Source organism: Macrobrachium nipponense, chromosome 46 (assembly GCF_015104395.2).
Source record: "Macrobrachium nipponense isolate FS-2020 chromosome 46, ASM1510439v2, whole genome shotgun sequence".
NCBI lineage: Eukaryota > Metazoa > Arthropoda > Malacostraca > Decapoda > Palaemonidae > Macrobrachium > Macrobrachium nipponense.
Window position 1 is genome coordinate 38,217,814 of NC_061106.1, and position 12,500 is coordinate 38,230,313.

At 39.2% G+C, this 12,500-nt stretch overlaps 1 protein-coding gene across 10 annotated transcripts in view; it reads right to left on the bottom strand.

Moving 5' to 3' along the window:
* Window positions 1–5,509: 5,509 nt before the first annotated feature.
* Window positions 5,510–12,500, bottom strand: part of LOC135214922 (ATP-binding cassette sub-family G member 1-like) — a 354,258-nt gene continuing 347,267 nt past the window's right edge. For all 10 annotated transcript variants that reach the window (XM_064249394.1, XM_064249392.1, XM_064249393.1 and 7 more), the window contains one exon: window positions 5,510–10,325. In XM_064249394.1, the coding sequence (XP_064105464.1) occupies window positions 10,100–10,325 (226 nt within the window). In that variant the 3' untranslated portion in view covers window positions 5,510–10,099. The remainder of the gene's footprint in view (window positions 10,326–12,500) is intronic.

Below are 12,500 nucleotides of genomic sequence, written 5' to 3' on the forward strand. Positions count from 1 at the left end.
AAGAAAGCGTGAGGAAAATGACAGGATTGGTGGAGTGCCAGGAGAAGAAGCATAGGATTCAGAGAAGCCTCAGGAGAACTGAAAGGATTCAGAGAAGCACCAGGAGAACTGAAAGGATTCAGAGAAACCCCAGGAGAACTGAAAGGATTCAGAGAAGCCCCAGGAGAACTGAAAGGATTCAGAGAAGCCCCAGGAGAACTGGAAAGATTCAGAGAAGCCTCAGGAGAATTGGAAGGAGTCAGTGCCATATTCTGGTTCTAAGACTAAGCAAAGGTGTTGTCTATGACGGGACAGGCGGGTGGGGCCCGCCATGCGTCCTGGGACAGGTGGGCAGAGCTCGCCACGCGTCCCGGGACGGGCAGGCGGGGCTCGCCACGCGTCTCGGGGCAGGCGGGCAGGACCCGCCACTCGTCCTGGGACAGGTGGGCGGGACCCGCCACGCATCCCGGGACGTGCGGGTGGGGCCCGGGATGGGTGGGCAGGGCCCGCCACGCATCTGGGGACGGCGCAGGCAGGGCCCGCCACACATCTGAGGGCGGCGCAGGCGGGGCCCACCATGCGTTTCGGGATGGGCAGAGGCCTGCCACGTCCCGGGATGCGAGGCCTGCCACTTGCCCCGGGACAGGCGGGTGAGGCCTGCCACGTCCCGGGACGCGTGGCGGGCGAGGCCCGACACTTGCCCCAGGACGGGTGGGCGAGGCCCGACACTTGTCCCGGGATGCATGGCCGGTCTCGCCATGCATGAGGGGACAGCGCGGGTGGGGCCAGCCACTTGTCCTGGGACGGGCGGGCGCCGCCCGTCACGCATCCCGGTACAGGTGGGAGAGGCCCACCACGCGTCTCAGGATGGGCGGGCGGCTCCCACCAGGCGTCCCGGGATGGGTAGCAAGGACCGCCACGCGTCCTGTGATGGGCAGGCAGCACCCGCCAAGCGTCCCGGGACGGGTGGGCGATGCCCGACACTTGTCCTGGGATGGGTGGGCGAGTTCCGCTACGCGCCCTGGGACGGGTGGGCGAGGCCCGTCACGCGTTCCGGGACGGGCGGGCCAAGCTTGCCACACGTCCCGGGATGGGCGGGCGAGGCCCACCACGCGTTACAGGATGGGCAGGTGGCACCTGCCACGCATCCCGGGTCGGGTGGGCGGTGCCCGCCACTCGTCCCAGGATGGGTGGGCGAGGCCTGCCACACTTCCCGGGACGGGCGGGTGAGGCTCACCACACATCCCGGGACGGGCAGGCGGTGCCCGCCATGCGACCCAGGACAGGCGGACAGCGCCGGCCACGTGTCCTGGGACGGGCGGGTGTGGCCCGCCCGCCATGCGTGCCGGGACGCACGGGCGGTGCCCGCTACGTGTCCTGGGATGGGCGGCTGTGGCCTGCCACGCGTCCCGGGACGGGTGGGCGAGGCCCGGGACGGGCGGGCGGGGCCCACCATGCATCCCTTGACAGACGGGCAGGCTAGTACCTCATGGGTGGCTTCACCTTCGTTCTCTGCAGTGGAGAATGGAGGAGTTATGGTCTCCAGCAAGGTACTCTCCATACTTTGCCATTCTTCTTTCAGAGGAAGTGTGACAGGACTTAGCCTGGTTAGGCTAGATGACAAGAACCATGTAATAGACGTGTCTTCACACATGTATCAACTGAAGGATGGGGCGTACATCTGGAAAAGTTGCTGATTTCAGGTGTTTGGGACCAGAACGACAGACACTTCCACATCAGTGTTCTGGAACTCGAGGCAGCTTTCTTAGCTTTTTAACCCTTTATTGACAGATAGTACCCTCATATAAGTAGCAATAACAGGTTTGGGATGGTGGATGGATTCACTCGTGGTGGGTATCAATATTACGCGTCATTGATTTTGTGGGAATCGTGCGGGAAAGAGGTTTGATTACTTCCATACCCCATAAATTCACTAATGGCAAATGTGCATTTGCATATCTTCCTCACTGTTTCCCTGGCCTAGGTGCCACATCTTGAATTTTAGCCTGTCTCTTATGGATTAAGAGTTTCAGGATTGAGAGATGGTCTCTGTCATGTTGATGAGCTCCCACTTATGTAGAGAGCACCCCATGGCTCGACCACTAAGCTACTACGTACAGGTTAAGATGAGCACCAACCAGAAGCAGTTTTCACCTGCAGTAGCTCTCTTACCAGGTAAGTAAACAACAAGCTTTGTTTCAATACTGGCAACTTTTTCTATTTCAAATTCATTATCATTCTTTAATGTTTTGGAGTAGAATATGTCCATGTATCCAACCTCTATTTAGTGTAGGATTCAGCTATGTAATTTACTTACGTATATGAAAATTATATTTTCATGATAAAATTAAGTTTTATATATGTACTTACCATGTACTTATTATAGAGCAGACTGGACCTTTTTAAAGGTAACAATTTGACACTTTCATGCCATACAGGGCAATTAGAGTGTACTTGGAGTAAGCCTGTTTGAGACTATAAAGTAATAATACTTTTTGCTAATGACACAATTGAAAAAGGCTCAAGATTCATTTAAATATACAAAGCTAATTATCACAATATCTAGTGACAAAGTATTCTGGTTGTATTTATTTTTCGGTACCACTTAAATGATGTTTTGCCAACCAAAGGAATGCTCATTCGCTGCAAAGCTCCCACTTTAGAGGTGATCCTCAGTTATACTGCCGTGCCACTGCAAGTTAAGGGCCTCGGGGGCGTGATTGTTATGGCCTTTGCCTGCCACCTCGGTGGCCGCGAGTTCGATTCGCGGGCATTCCATTGAAGGGTCAGAGATGTGTATTTCTGGTGATTAAAGTTCACTCGCGATGTGGTTTGGAAGTCACGTAAAGCAGTATGTCCCGTTGCTGAATAACCACTGGTTCCATGTAACGTAAAAACACCATAGAAACAAACAAACAAACACTACAAGTTAAGATGGATACCAACCAGAGGCAGTATTCTCCTGCAATGGCTCTCTTAACTGATAAGGAAATGACAAGCATTTTCCCCCCCCCATTTCAAATTCATAAGATATGGGATTCCGCTATGTAATTACTTCTTGTAAATTACTTAGTATATGAAAATGTTACTTTCAAAATAAAATTAAGATTCAAATACGTATACTTGCCAAGTAAACCAAGTAATTACAGAATCTGAGCCCACCTTCCTCCCCTCTGATGGACATAAGGGCAGAAACAGTGATGTTGTCTGCTAAGTCGTTCCTAGTATTCCCATTATTGGGGCTCCTAGTCACCTACACTAAAAATCTGAGCATTACCACGTATTTAAAAATTTAAGCTGCCACACAAGTAGAAAGAATAGCTTTGTAATTACTAGTATAGCTATGTAATTACTTGGTAAGTATATATGAAACTTAATTTTATTGTGAAAATAACAGTTTGAAAGATAGCAAAATGATCTGTGTGCTGGATAAGGGCACTATACTGTACAGGAGTTGGCAGTTGTGATTGATCCCTTCTGTACCCTTCTATTCAAATGAAGCTCATGGCATTTACAAAATTGTATAGGGTAAACAATTATGGCACCAGCAGCATTTTGCACTCAAGGAACAACATCAGGGTTCATAATATAGGAATCTGATAGGCTGAATCTAAATTCACTCCTATAATGTGGAGCATGTCAGATTATGTATATTTGCCAACCCAACTCCTTTCCTTTCCTTAGTTTTTGAGGAAGGGTATGCAGCCCAGGCATATGGATTGAGGGTTTCATTGCTTCCCAACTGGCATTCGGTAACTAGACTATACCATACAGAAGAGGCTCTTCATAAAGAGGGAGGGAGAGGACTCTTTTGGATGCAATGATTATAATACATATGTATTAGGGTGTAGAAAAATATATTACATATTACCCATTGTCTGCAAATATGTTCAGTAATGCATTTGTGCTTTCAAGCAGGAAGCTTAAAGTGGCAAGGAACTAAGGCATATGTTTAGGTCATCATTAGTTTTAACATGGTCACTAACAACTTGTCATAGATGTCCATTCGTTTTGTCGTATTACGAGAAGGATTTCTCAGGAGTTATCAGGGTTTATTTTACCTTGAGAGCAGCGTATTGACATGATGGGGCATCAGTAACACTAGTGGTTTTGGGTGATCACTTTTTGCAAAGGTATGGTTGTGGATGTCACATTTGTTTGATTAGTAGAAAATATCGCATCCTTTGCCACTATGACTTTATCTTGTAAAAGCAACATTTCAGGCTCCATGAAATGAGCTCCCAGTAGTTGCTGGGTGGAGGGGCTCATTGAGACTTAGGAGCAGTGTGTAGTTTGTTTTTAGGGAAGATGGGGTTGATGGCAAGAATGGTATAAAGAGAGCCACTGCTTTCTAGAATTTGGTGTATGGAGAGTTCATACATGTTGAGCTTGTGGTAGAGAAAAATCAGTTTCATAAGACAGGATTGCTTTTGATATTGCTCTCTTTATGTAGATTAAATTCTTCCTTGATATTGCTTAACCATTCAGTTCCATTTATAGTAAAACTTTAGTTTTGTTTATAGGATTTCTTTTGATCTCGCACTCTTTATGTGGACTAAATACTTCCTTGATATTACTTCACCATTTAGTTCCATTTATAGTATAACATTAGTTTTGTATAGTTGTGCCATGGGTACTATAGGCTCATTAATTGCTGCTACAAGGAGACTAACTGTTGGCATTGTAGTTATATGTGGTGATACTGAATCTATAGACATTTAAAGGGAGAGAGCCTTCTAAAAGCTTTTGTTGAATGTAGTATGGGAAGTCAGCCAAAAGTTTTTCTGTTTAAGGTATGTATGATCACCACAAACTATTTCAAGTCATAAGGGCAAAATGAATTGGAGTGAAGTGGTCACTCATGTTCTTGTTGCTGGTTGCTTCAGATGTTCGTCAGTTGTGCCGAAGTTTTGTGGGCTTGCATAATCATTCATTTTGTATTAGCCACAGCTTCGTTTCTGGTCTCTTAATAGGGTGTGTTTTTTGTGATCAGTTTTATCGTTAAAATAAGCCTGGCATAAATTTTTATATTAAATTAGCATATCTTCTAATAAAATTTAATTACCTTTGTCCTTGGAGCAATCATTTCAGGATTTCCATTTTAGTTTGACAGATTTAAGACCAAAAAATCCTGATGCAAAGCATCCCTCAAGCAGAAATAAAACTTCATAAATTAAAAGTATCAAAACATGGGTTGGGATATGAACAATTATAGTATAGTACATGATTGCATGAGGAGTTTGTTTGGATTGGTGTGACAGCTCATTAAACAAAATATAGTTGTACTAACTGCTACGCGGATTTCCTCAATAATGCAAGTTCATTGGGTTTTTAAGAGTTAGGCGTAATACTTAATACAATACTGCACTGTAATAATCCTTCTAAGATAAAAGATATGATTGTCATTTCTTCTTAGAAGTCGAGCAAACAAGCACTGACATTGGTTTCTTTGCCATTGTGGAATTTCTTTTGTGCTTTCACCATATATGATTCTTTATTCTATGTAATACAAGTAAATAATACACAAAAGTATGATAATGTACTTTATTCTAATAATTGTAATAAATGCACTGCGTAGAGTAGTACCAATTAGCTGTTAATAAAGAGTGAACACATTTTTAGTTAAATACTGGTTATCTTAGATATGTATTTATGTATAAATGTGTCCAGTCTTGTATAAAAACAACAAAGGTACTCTGCTAACAAAAATACTGATGCTGATACAATGTCTATGTTATACAATATATACAAGGAAATAAGATGTGCCCAATGCATGAAATAATATCGCAGAAGCTTTACTTATAGTTTGTAAAAAAATAACGAAAACATTGTATACTGTACTTGTTTTGCTTAACTAAAACAAGATATGCTCAGCAAATCCAAGAGATTAAAGTAGACAAAAATATATATATATTTTATATATATAATTTATACTGCAAGGTTTTCTTAGATCATTGGTGGAATATAACATACAAAAGAATTCTGAACAAAAAAACCCTATGGTAATATATCTACATTTCAAAGAGAAAATTTTCTGTATATGATTAGGAATTAACGTTGACAAATCACATTCTTCGGTGTACTTTTTGTCTGTTGTAATAAAAGCATTTATGGTACAATATCCAAATGACAATGATAAATGGGATGAAAATTCTTTTGACTAATAGTTGAATGACAAATGATCAAAGATGAATTAAGGAGTTTAAGGATAGTATATGTACTGTGTGAATTACCTACATTTTGTGGGTTATTCAAATACTGGTATTCAGGCATTTAAGGGGGAAAAAATAGGCATTGACTTCATTTTGCACTTAGATGTATTAGACGAGTTTTCTTATAGAATAAAGAAAATGGTATGTATAAATTAATAGCAAGATACAGTATCCACTGTTGAAAACTACATTAAATAGCAGTCTATATAAATGTACAAAAAGAATGACTGTACTGTGTAGGATATCAAAGCAGGAACAAATAAGTATTTTGGCAATGGGATGGATATGGCAATATTAGAAATGTGTCAGACTGAAATACAGATTCTCATTTGTTGTTACTTCTTAGTCAACAGCAGATTCCAATGTTTTCCCAACGAATCCTTAATATTATCATTCTGAGAATTTGATTTTTCATTTAAGTATTATATGTTTTGAAGGCAGTACTGTTCTATTAAAAATACTGAAGATGCATAAAACAAAAAAGCATCTTGAAAATGCAATGAAAAGCAAACAGAATCCAGTGAAAAATTGTGCTTGCAATCTTCAAATCTGTATTAAAATTTTATTTATAAGGTCCAGGTGCTTTACAGAAAGTTTTAACCATGCTTGTCACAAAACCCTTCTCATTCCAGATTCCAAACACTTGTACGTATGACATCAAAATTAAATTACTAAAATCATATTTTACTAATTTGGTTTCTTTAATCTAGTTCATATCAAATATAGGTTATGGTATTTATAAGAGCTTTCCAGGTTTTTCATTTGATGCTCCAGTTAAAGCCTTTATTTGTTTATAGAAGAATCTGTAGATAGCATCATTATAAATAGGTTAATAATCTGAAGAGGGCCAATAGTAGTAAATATGAATATGATGATGTGAACATACCTAATAAAAAATTATTTACATTTCGTAAGATAATCATTCGCATACTTTCACTCATCACAGCTACTTATCAATGAGACAGAGTGCCTACATTTTGACTAAGTATAAATGTGACATTTTTAGAGATTGTGCCTCTCATAAAGGAGTTCAGAAGGCACAAGTTCACTTATAGAGTTGTTGAATTATGCAACATGCTTGCAAACAAAATATCAGAAAAATAGAGGCTCCAAATGCTATACAAATACTTGCTTGTTCAAATCTACTCAGAAGCTATGAAAGGAAAAAAATAAAAAAGAGCCTTGAGAAGACTCCCTTTATGGCTGTAATCTGCTAAAATTGTCACGTCTAGAATAATGGACCCAGAGAATGTGTGTGTGTTCTTCAGAGTTCTTACATGCTATACATGAGAGGCACAATGCATAGAGTTAATAATAACCACCTGGCAATGATTTCCATACATAAAGGTTAAAGTAAATAAGAAGCTCAAGGAAGGTCAAAAGTAGGACCTGATGCCAAATTTCTTCCCAAATAGTAGTTTATTGAATACTACAGGTTTTTCTTAAATAGTCCTTCAAATGTGCATATTCTGCATGAGTACTGACATGTTTAAAATGTGATAGTTTTACAGTCTTCATTGGTACTGAATGTTTTTGTCTTTCATAGTTGCTAGTTATAAGTATTTATGACATAAATCACGCTTGAAATTTAATACTGATTTTATTGCATTATTAAGATAATTACTTTTCAACATATAATTTAGTAAGATAATTACTTTTCAATTATGGCAGTACCAACTGTTTGAAGTTTATTACTTTTGATATATAATTTTCCATGATATAATGACAGGACAAACTGTTTGAAGTGAATTTAGCAGCCATCCTACCATGTGTGTTATGACCCACTGAGCTCATATGAGGGCGGACATATTTTGGTGTCGAGGTTCACAAGGCTGAGTACTATGGCCTCTAAATACTTGACAGTGGATGTGGAAAAGCTTTCTAGGTCCAATTAAGACGACAATTAAAAACAAAACTATATAATCCAGGTGTCTTAAAATTTTTTGTGGTTTGGTATATACAATAAGAGGACACCATGTACAGTACTAACTGACAATGTGATCCACATTTGTAAAATACAGTACAGCTAAAATAATACTATCACTTATGTAACAAATCTTTGAATACAGGTAGCGTTGTGAAAATCTGCGTTTCAAATTTTGCATCCATTTAGGTACTTAAATCAGTTTAAGTTCTTTTGATTTCAGTACTGTATTAAAAAAAAAATTTAGTTGAATAGTATTTTGATGACTAGAAGTGACCCCTAAATTTAAATACTCCATAGTGATTAGGAGAAGGCCAACATACATAAGCTTGCAAAACTGCCAACTGTACTTTGAAAGCAGCTGATACAAAAACGGAAGACAAGCCACTCAAGATAATATTTCTGTACAGGCTTGGGGGAATTAGGCATTCAGCTTATTACATGCTTATTAGCTTGCTGGGCAATATCTCTACTGTTCAAACCTTTAAGTGTATGCATTATTATATTATCACTTCTAAAAGGTCTTTCCATAATGCAGTCCTGTATCCAAAGAATTTTACCACACTGGTGTTATGTAACATTCTAATGCAACAGCATTTGCTCATTGCATGCCTCTTATTATGGCACTAGTATACCCATTACCTCTTAGGCACTGGTATATTCTAAAGTACCCTAATCCAAATTACAAGCTAGGATGTCATATCACCAACACTATCACAAGTAAAAAAGAAAAAAAATACATTCATTATGTAACTTCTGAAAGTATGTCTCCACATTTTCAAACTAAGCTGGGCACAGGAAGTCTACATCCTTAGTATAACTAATAAAGAATTCAAAAAGTTTCTAGTGCAGACTGACAAGCTTATATGTATGGTAAGATAACTGATTTATATTCAAAACTTCTTTTCATTGCATAATATAAAAGACTTTTTGTGGTTGAGCAAATAATTTGAATTGTTTACATGAATCAATTGTAAAATTCTTGTGTCTTGAACTTAATATCCTGGTCCTTTGTGTCACTATTATGTAATTCTATTAATGATATTGAAATATAGTTTACAATAAATTTGGAAATGTTGTACTGATCAAACTACTACTGCTCATAGCCTATTAACTGTTGATATTTAAAGAGTCACTTTTAACTACACAGTAGTTTAAAACTTTTAAAATGTATTTTAATATTTTAATTAGACTTGGTGCAGATTCATGCATAACAGATATTAGTGCATCTAACATGCAGTCCACATTCTGTATTTTCTCAGAAAACTTCAACACGCTTCAAATGATGCCAGATTCAGAGTATCCTAATTTAGCCACAGATTATCACTTATTGATGAAGTGTTCTTTACCCTGAGGATTAGGTTTTCAGTCATGCGTTGCACTGACGAAAGTACAGTCAATGCCTTAGGAGAACTTTCAGATATTTGGTATGTTGTTCCCAATTCCAGAACATTTTCAACCTGTTTATTTCCTGTTAGCACATTCATCATCTACCAAACTTAGATTACTTCCACAGTCACATTCCTTGTTACTATCACTAGTGAATCCAACACTATTCCTTAATCAAAAACCATTTTCTATAACGCCACAACTGGAAGACTACGACCTTTTTTTCAACTTTCAAGGTGTGTGTAATCCAGCATCTTTGTTCCTTAACACTGCCGAGTATTTCCACTATTAGGAAGATTTCATAGGTAGTAAATTTAAAACTACTGTACTCATTAAGCTTTAACTGAAATAGAATTGAAATGGACAACATACATGAAAGACTAAACTTCTTTAGTTTGGTCATTAGTATTCAGTTTATCACTACATCAGGCACCCACAGTGACAGCTCTGCCTCGCAAGTTTTGAAAAATGTCACTTCTCATACAGAGCAACTCATAACAATGGCATGAAATGACATTGTTTTATGAATACATGAGCATTTCACAGAATACCATCTGACCAAGCAAACTAAAATAGTCAATAAATAATAACTCAACTAGCGCTCTGCTTTCAGTTTCCATCTTAGAACAAAATAACCAATTGTCCGCAATGTAACAAAAAATGCGAAAAGCACCAGGAAATCTATCCAGAATTCTGCACCTGCTATATCCATCTCCTCAAGGAATTTTTTCGGAGATTTATAGTGGCAGTAAGCTTCTGAGCAGTGAAGTGGCTTTCTATCAAACCCGTATATACTGAGAAGTGTTCCCTCAAAACCATACCTGTAATGAAAATGAATCATTTTAGTGTAATGTGCAGTAACATACTTAAAGTTCTGAACAAAGTTACATGCATATAGAACTTTCAACCTATATGAAAAATTTACATTTTCACTTAGTGAATGAAATGGTGTCATGTCTAGTACTGGTACTATAATATATTTTTTGTACAAATAACGTTTTTATAGTCATTATGTATATTAAGTTAAGTTTGAGAATTCTCAAAGAAGTTAAGTTTGAGAATTCTCAAAGAACAGTCATTTTCTGTGACTTTGAAACAGCACTGTTAAAAATTGAGTAGGTAGCATAAAAATGGAAATCCCACTTGAAGTCCCATAATATTAAGAGGAGTTCAATTTGTTTAATGTATGTTGGCAATTTTCCATAACTGATATTCACTAAATTATTCAGAACTTTTATAAGTATGCACTAGTAACCAACTGACACAAATGAGAAATGAATCATGGAGGATAGCATACAGTCAACAATAAATTTTTTCTTTTAAAATTTCCTAAATGAGTGTCCAATAATTGACGAAAATTTATTTCAAGAAGTTATTTTCTTTTTTTCTGACAATTTTTGTAGTGATACAATATACTAAGATAAAAGCAGTACTGTAGTTACAATTTATTCTCTAGCATTTGAATTTTTTCTTGACAGCAAGAGAAATTCCAAAATACATATCTGAGAGATGTACTCCAGTGCAAGCTCCGCAGCTGAAAAAAGCAGCAGTATTGTTCAGGTATGTTTGAAAGGTACTGATAGCTACTTACTGCTAAAATTTATCAAGCTCCTCCTCAACTGAAAAATTTGGGCATGATCAAAAGGCAAGTTAATTTCTGTAATCAAGTTCCTGTTAGAGGCTTTTTGATGTAAGGGTAGTAAATTTCTGTAATCAAGTTCCTGTTAGAGGCTTTTTGATGTAAGGGTAGTAGTTTTCAAAATTTTATATGTAAACTAAACAACGTAAGTTATAGTACTATTTTACTGTGTATCGTATTCTCGCCTCCCATATAGTATCTAGTAAGTATTACAAGAAGCAAGTGACGAGACTATAGCAAAACTGAGGAAAACTGACAGAGGACCATATACCATGAGTTACAAGCTGCACTCCTCTGCAACGGATTTAATTTATCGTTATGTGCAGTGTAAAGTGGTGAATAACGAGCCAGTTAGTGCCAATGTTTCATACAGTTCAATTAAATACTGTGTGGGGGATGAACAGAACATTATTCACATTAGATTTTTTTATATTCTCAGGACAAATGTTGACTGCACCCCATCCACCCAGCATTCACAAGATCCTGTGTCCTGTCCCCACCCCCCCTTGTTCTCCATGCCAGGATCAGACAAGAGGAGAAAAAGAGGAAAGACGGAAAACAGGAAGAATTATGGGACCAACAACAAAGAGGATGAAGAAATGCTTAGGCAACAGAAAGCAGACCACTACAGGGCAGCGAGCCCCCTTGTACAGCAGGCAATCACAGGAAGCCCCAGGGCACCTCCAACACCTACAGCTCCTACCCCACCACCAAAGTGTGCAGCAATCCCATCAGTGCCCCCTCCACAGAAGGCAATTGTCCAAAACATACCCCCTTGCCCAGATGCAATTCTTAAAATTTATTGTGAATGGTAATGTCGATGGGATGATTACTCAGCCATGGTAGATCTGCCCAAATTACCCAAAGAGAAACAATTAATCCAGGTGAGGATTACTCGTGCCTTGCCATGGACACAGAATTCTCAAGCACACCCTTGACATAACTGCAGACATTAGATTAAGAGTCTGTTAAGTCTTGGATGCCGGTCTGGAAGAGCCATTACTATGAGAATCTATGTTGTAGGGAGCTACTCTCGGGCAAACATTTCAGGGTAGTCTATTTCAGACTTTTGATGTAAAGAAGACAGCAGGGAAAGTAAACATTTGTCCTGGTAGGTCTTCAGTTTGTGAGCAAACCCAGATGGATGTGATCATTGGATCATCCTCATGGGAGCCAGGGATGAAGAACTGACTGAAAAACTTGTAGCCCTCAACACCAACGCCTCTACAGGATATTATCAACACATCACAACTATGAGGCCACTAGGAAGGCCACTTCTGCAATTTGTTCTTTACCTGCTCAGCTGTGTGCCCCTCTCAAAACTACAGAAAGCACAAGAATCATGGAAAGGGTGCCA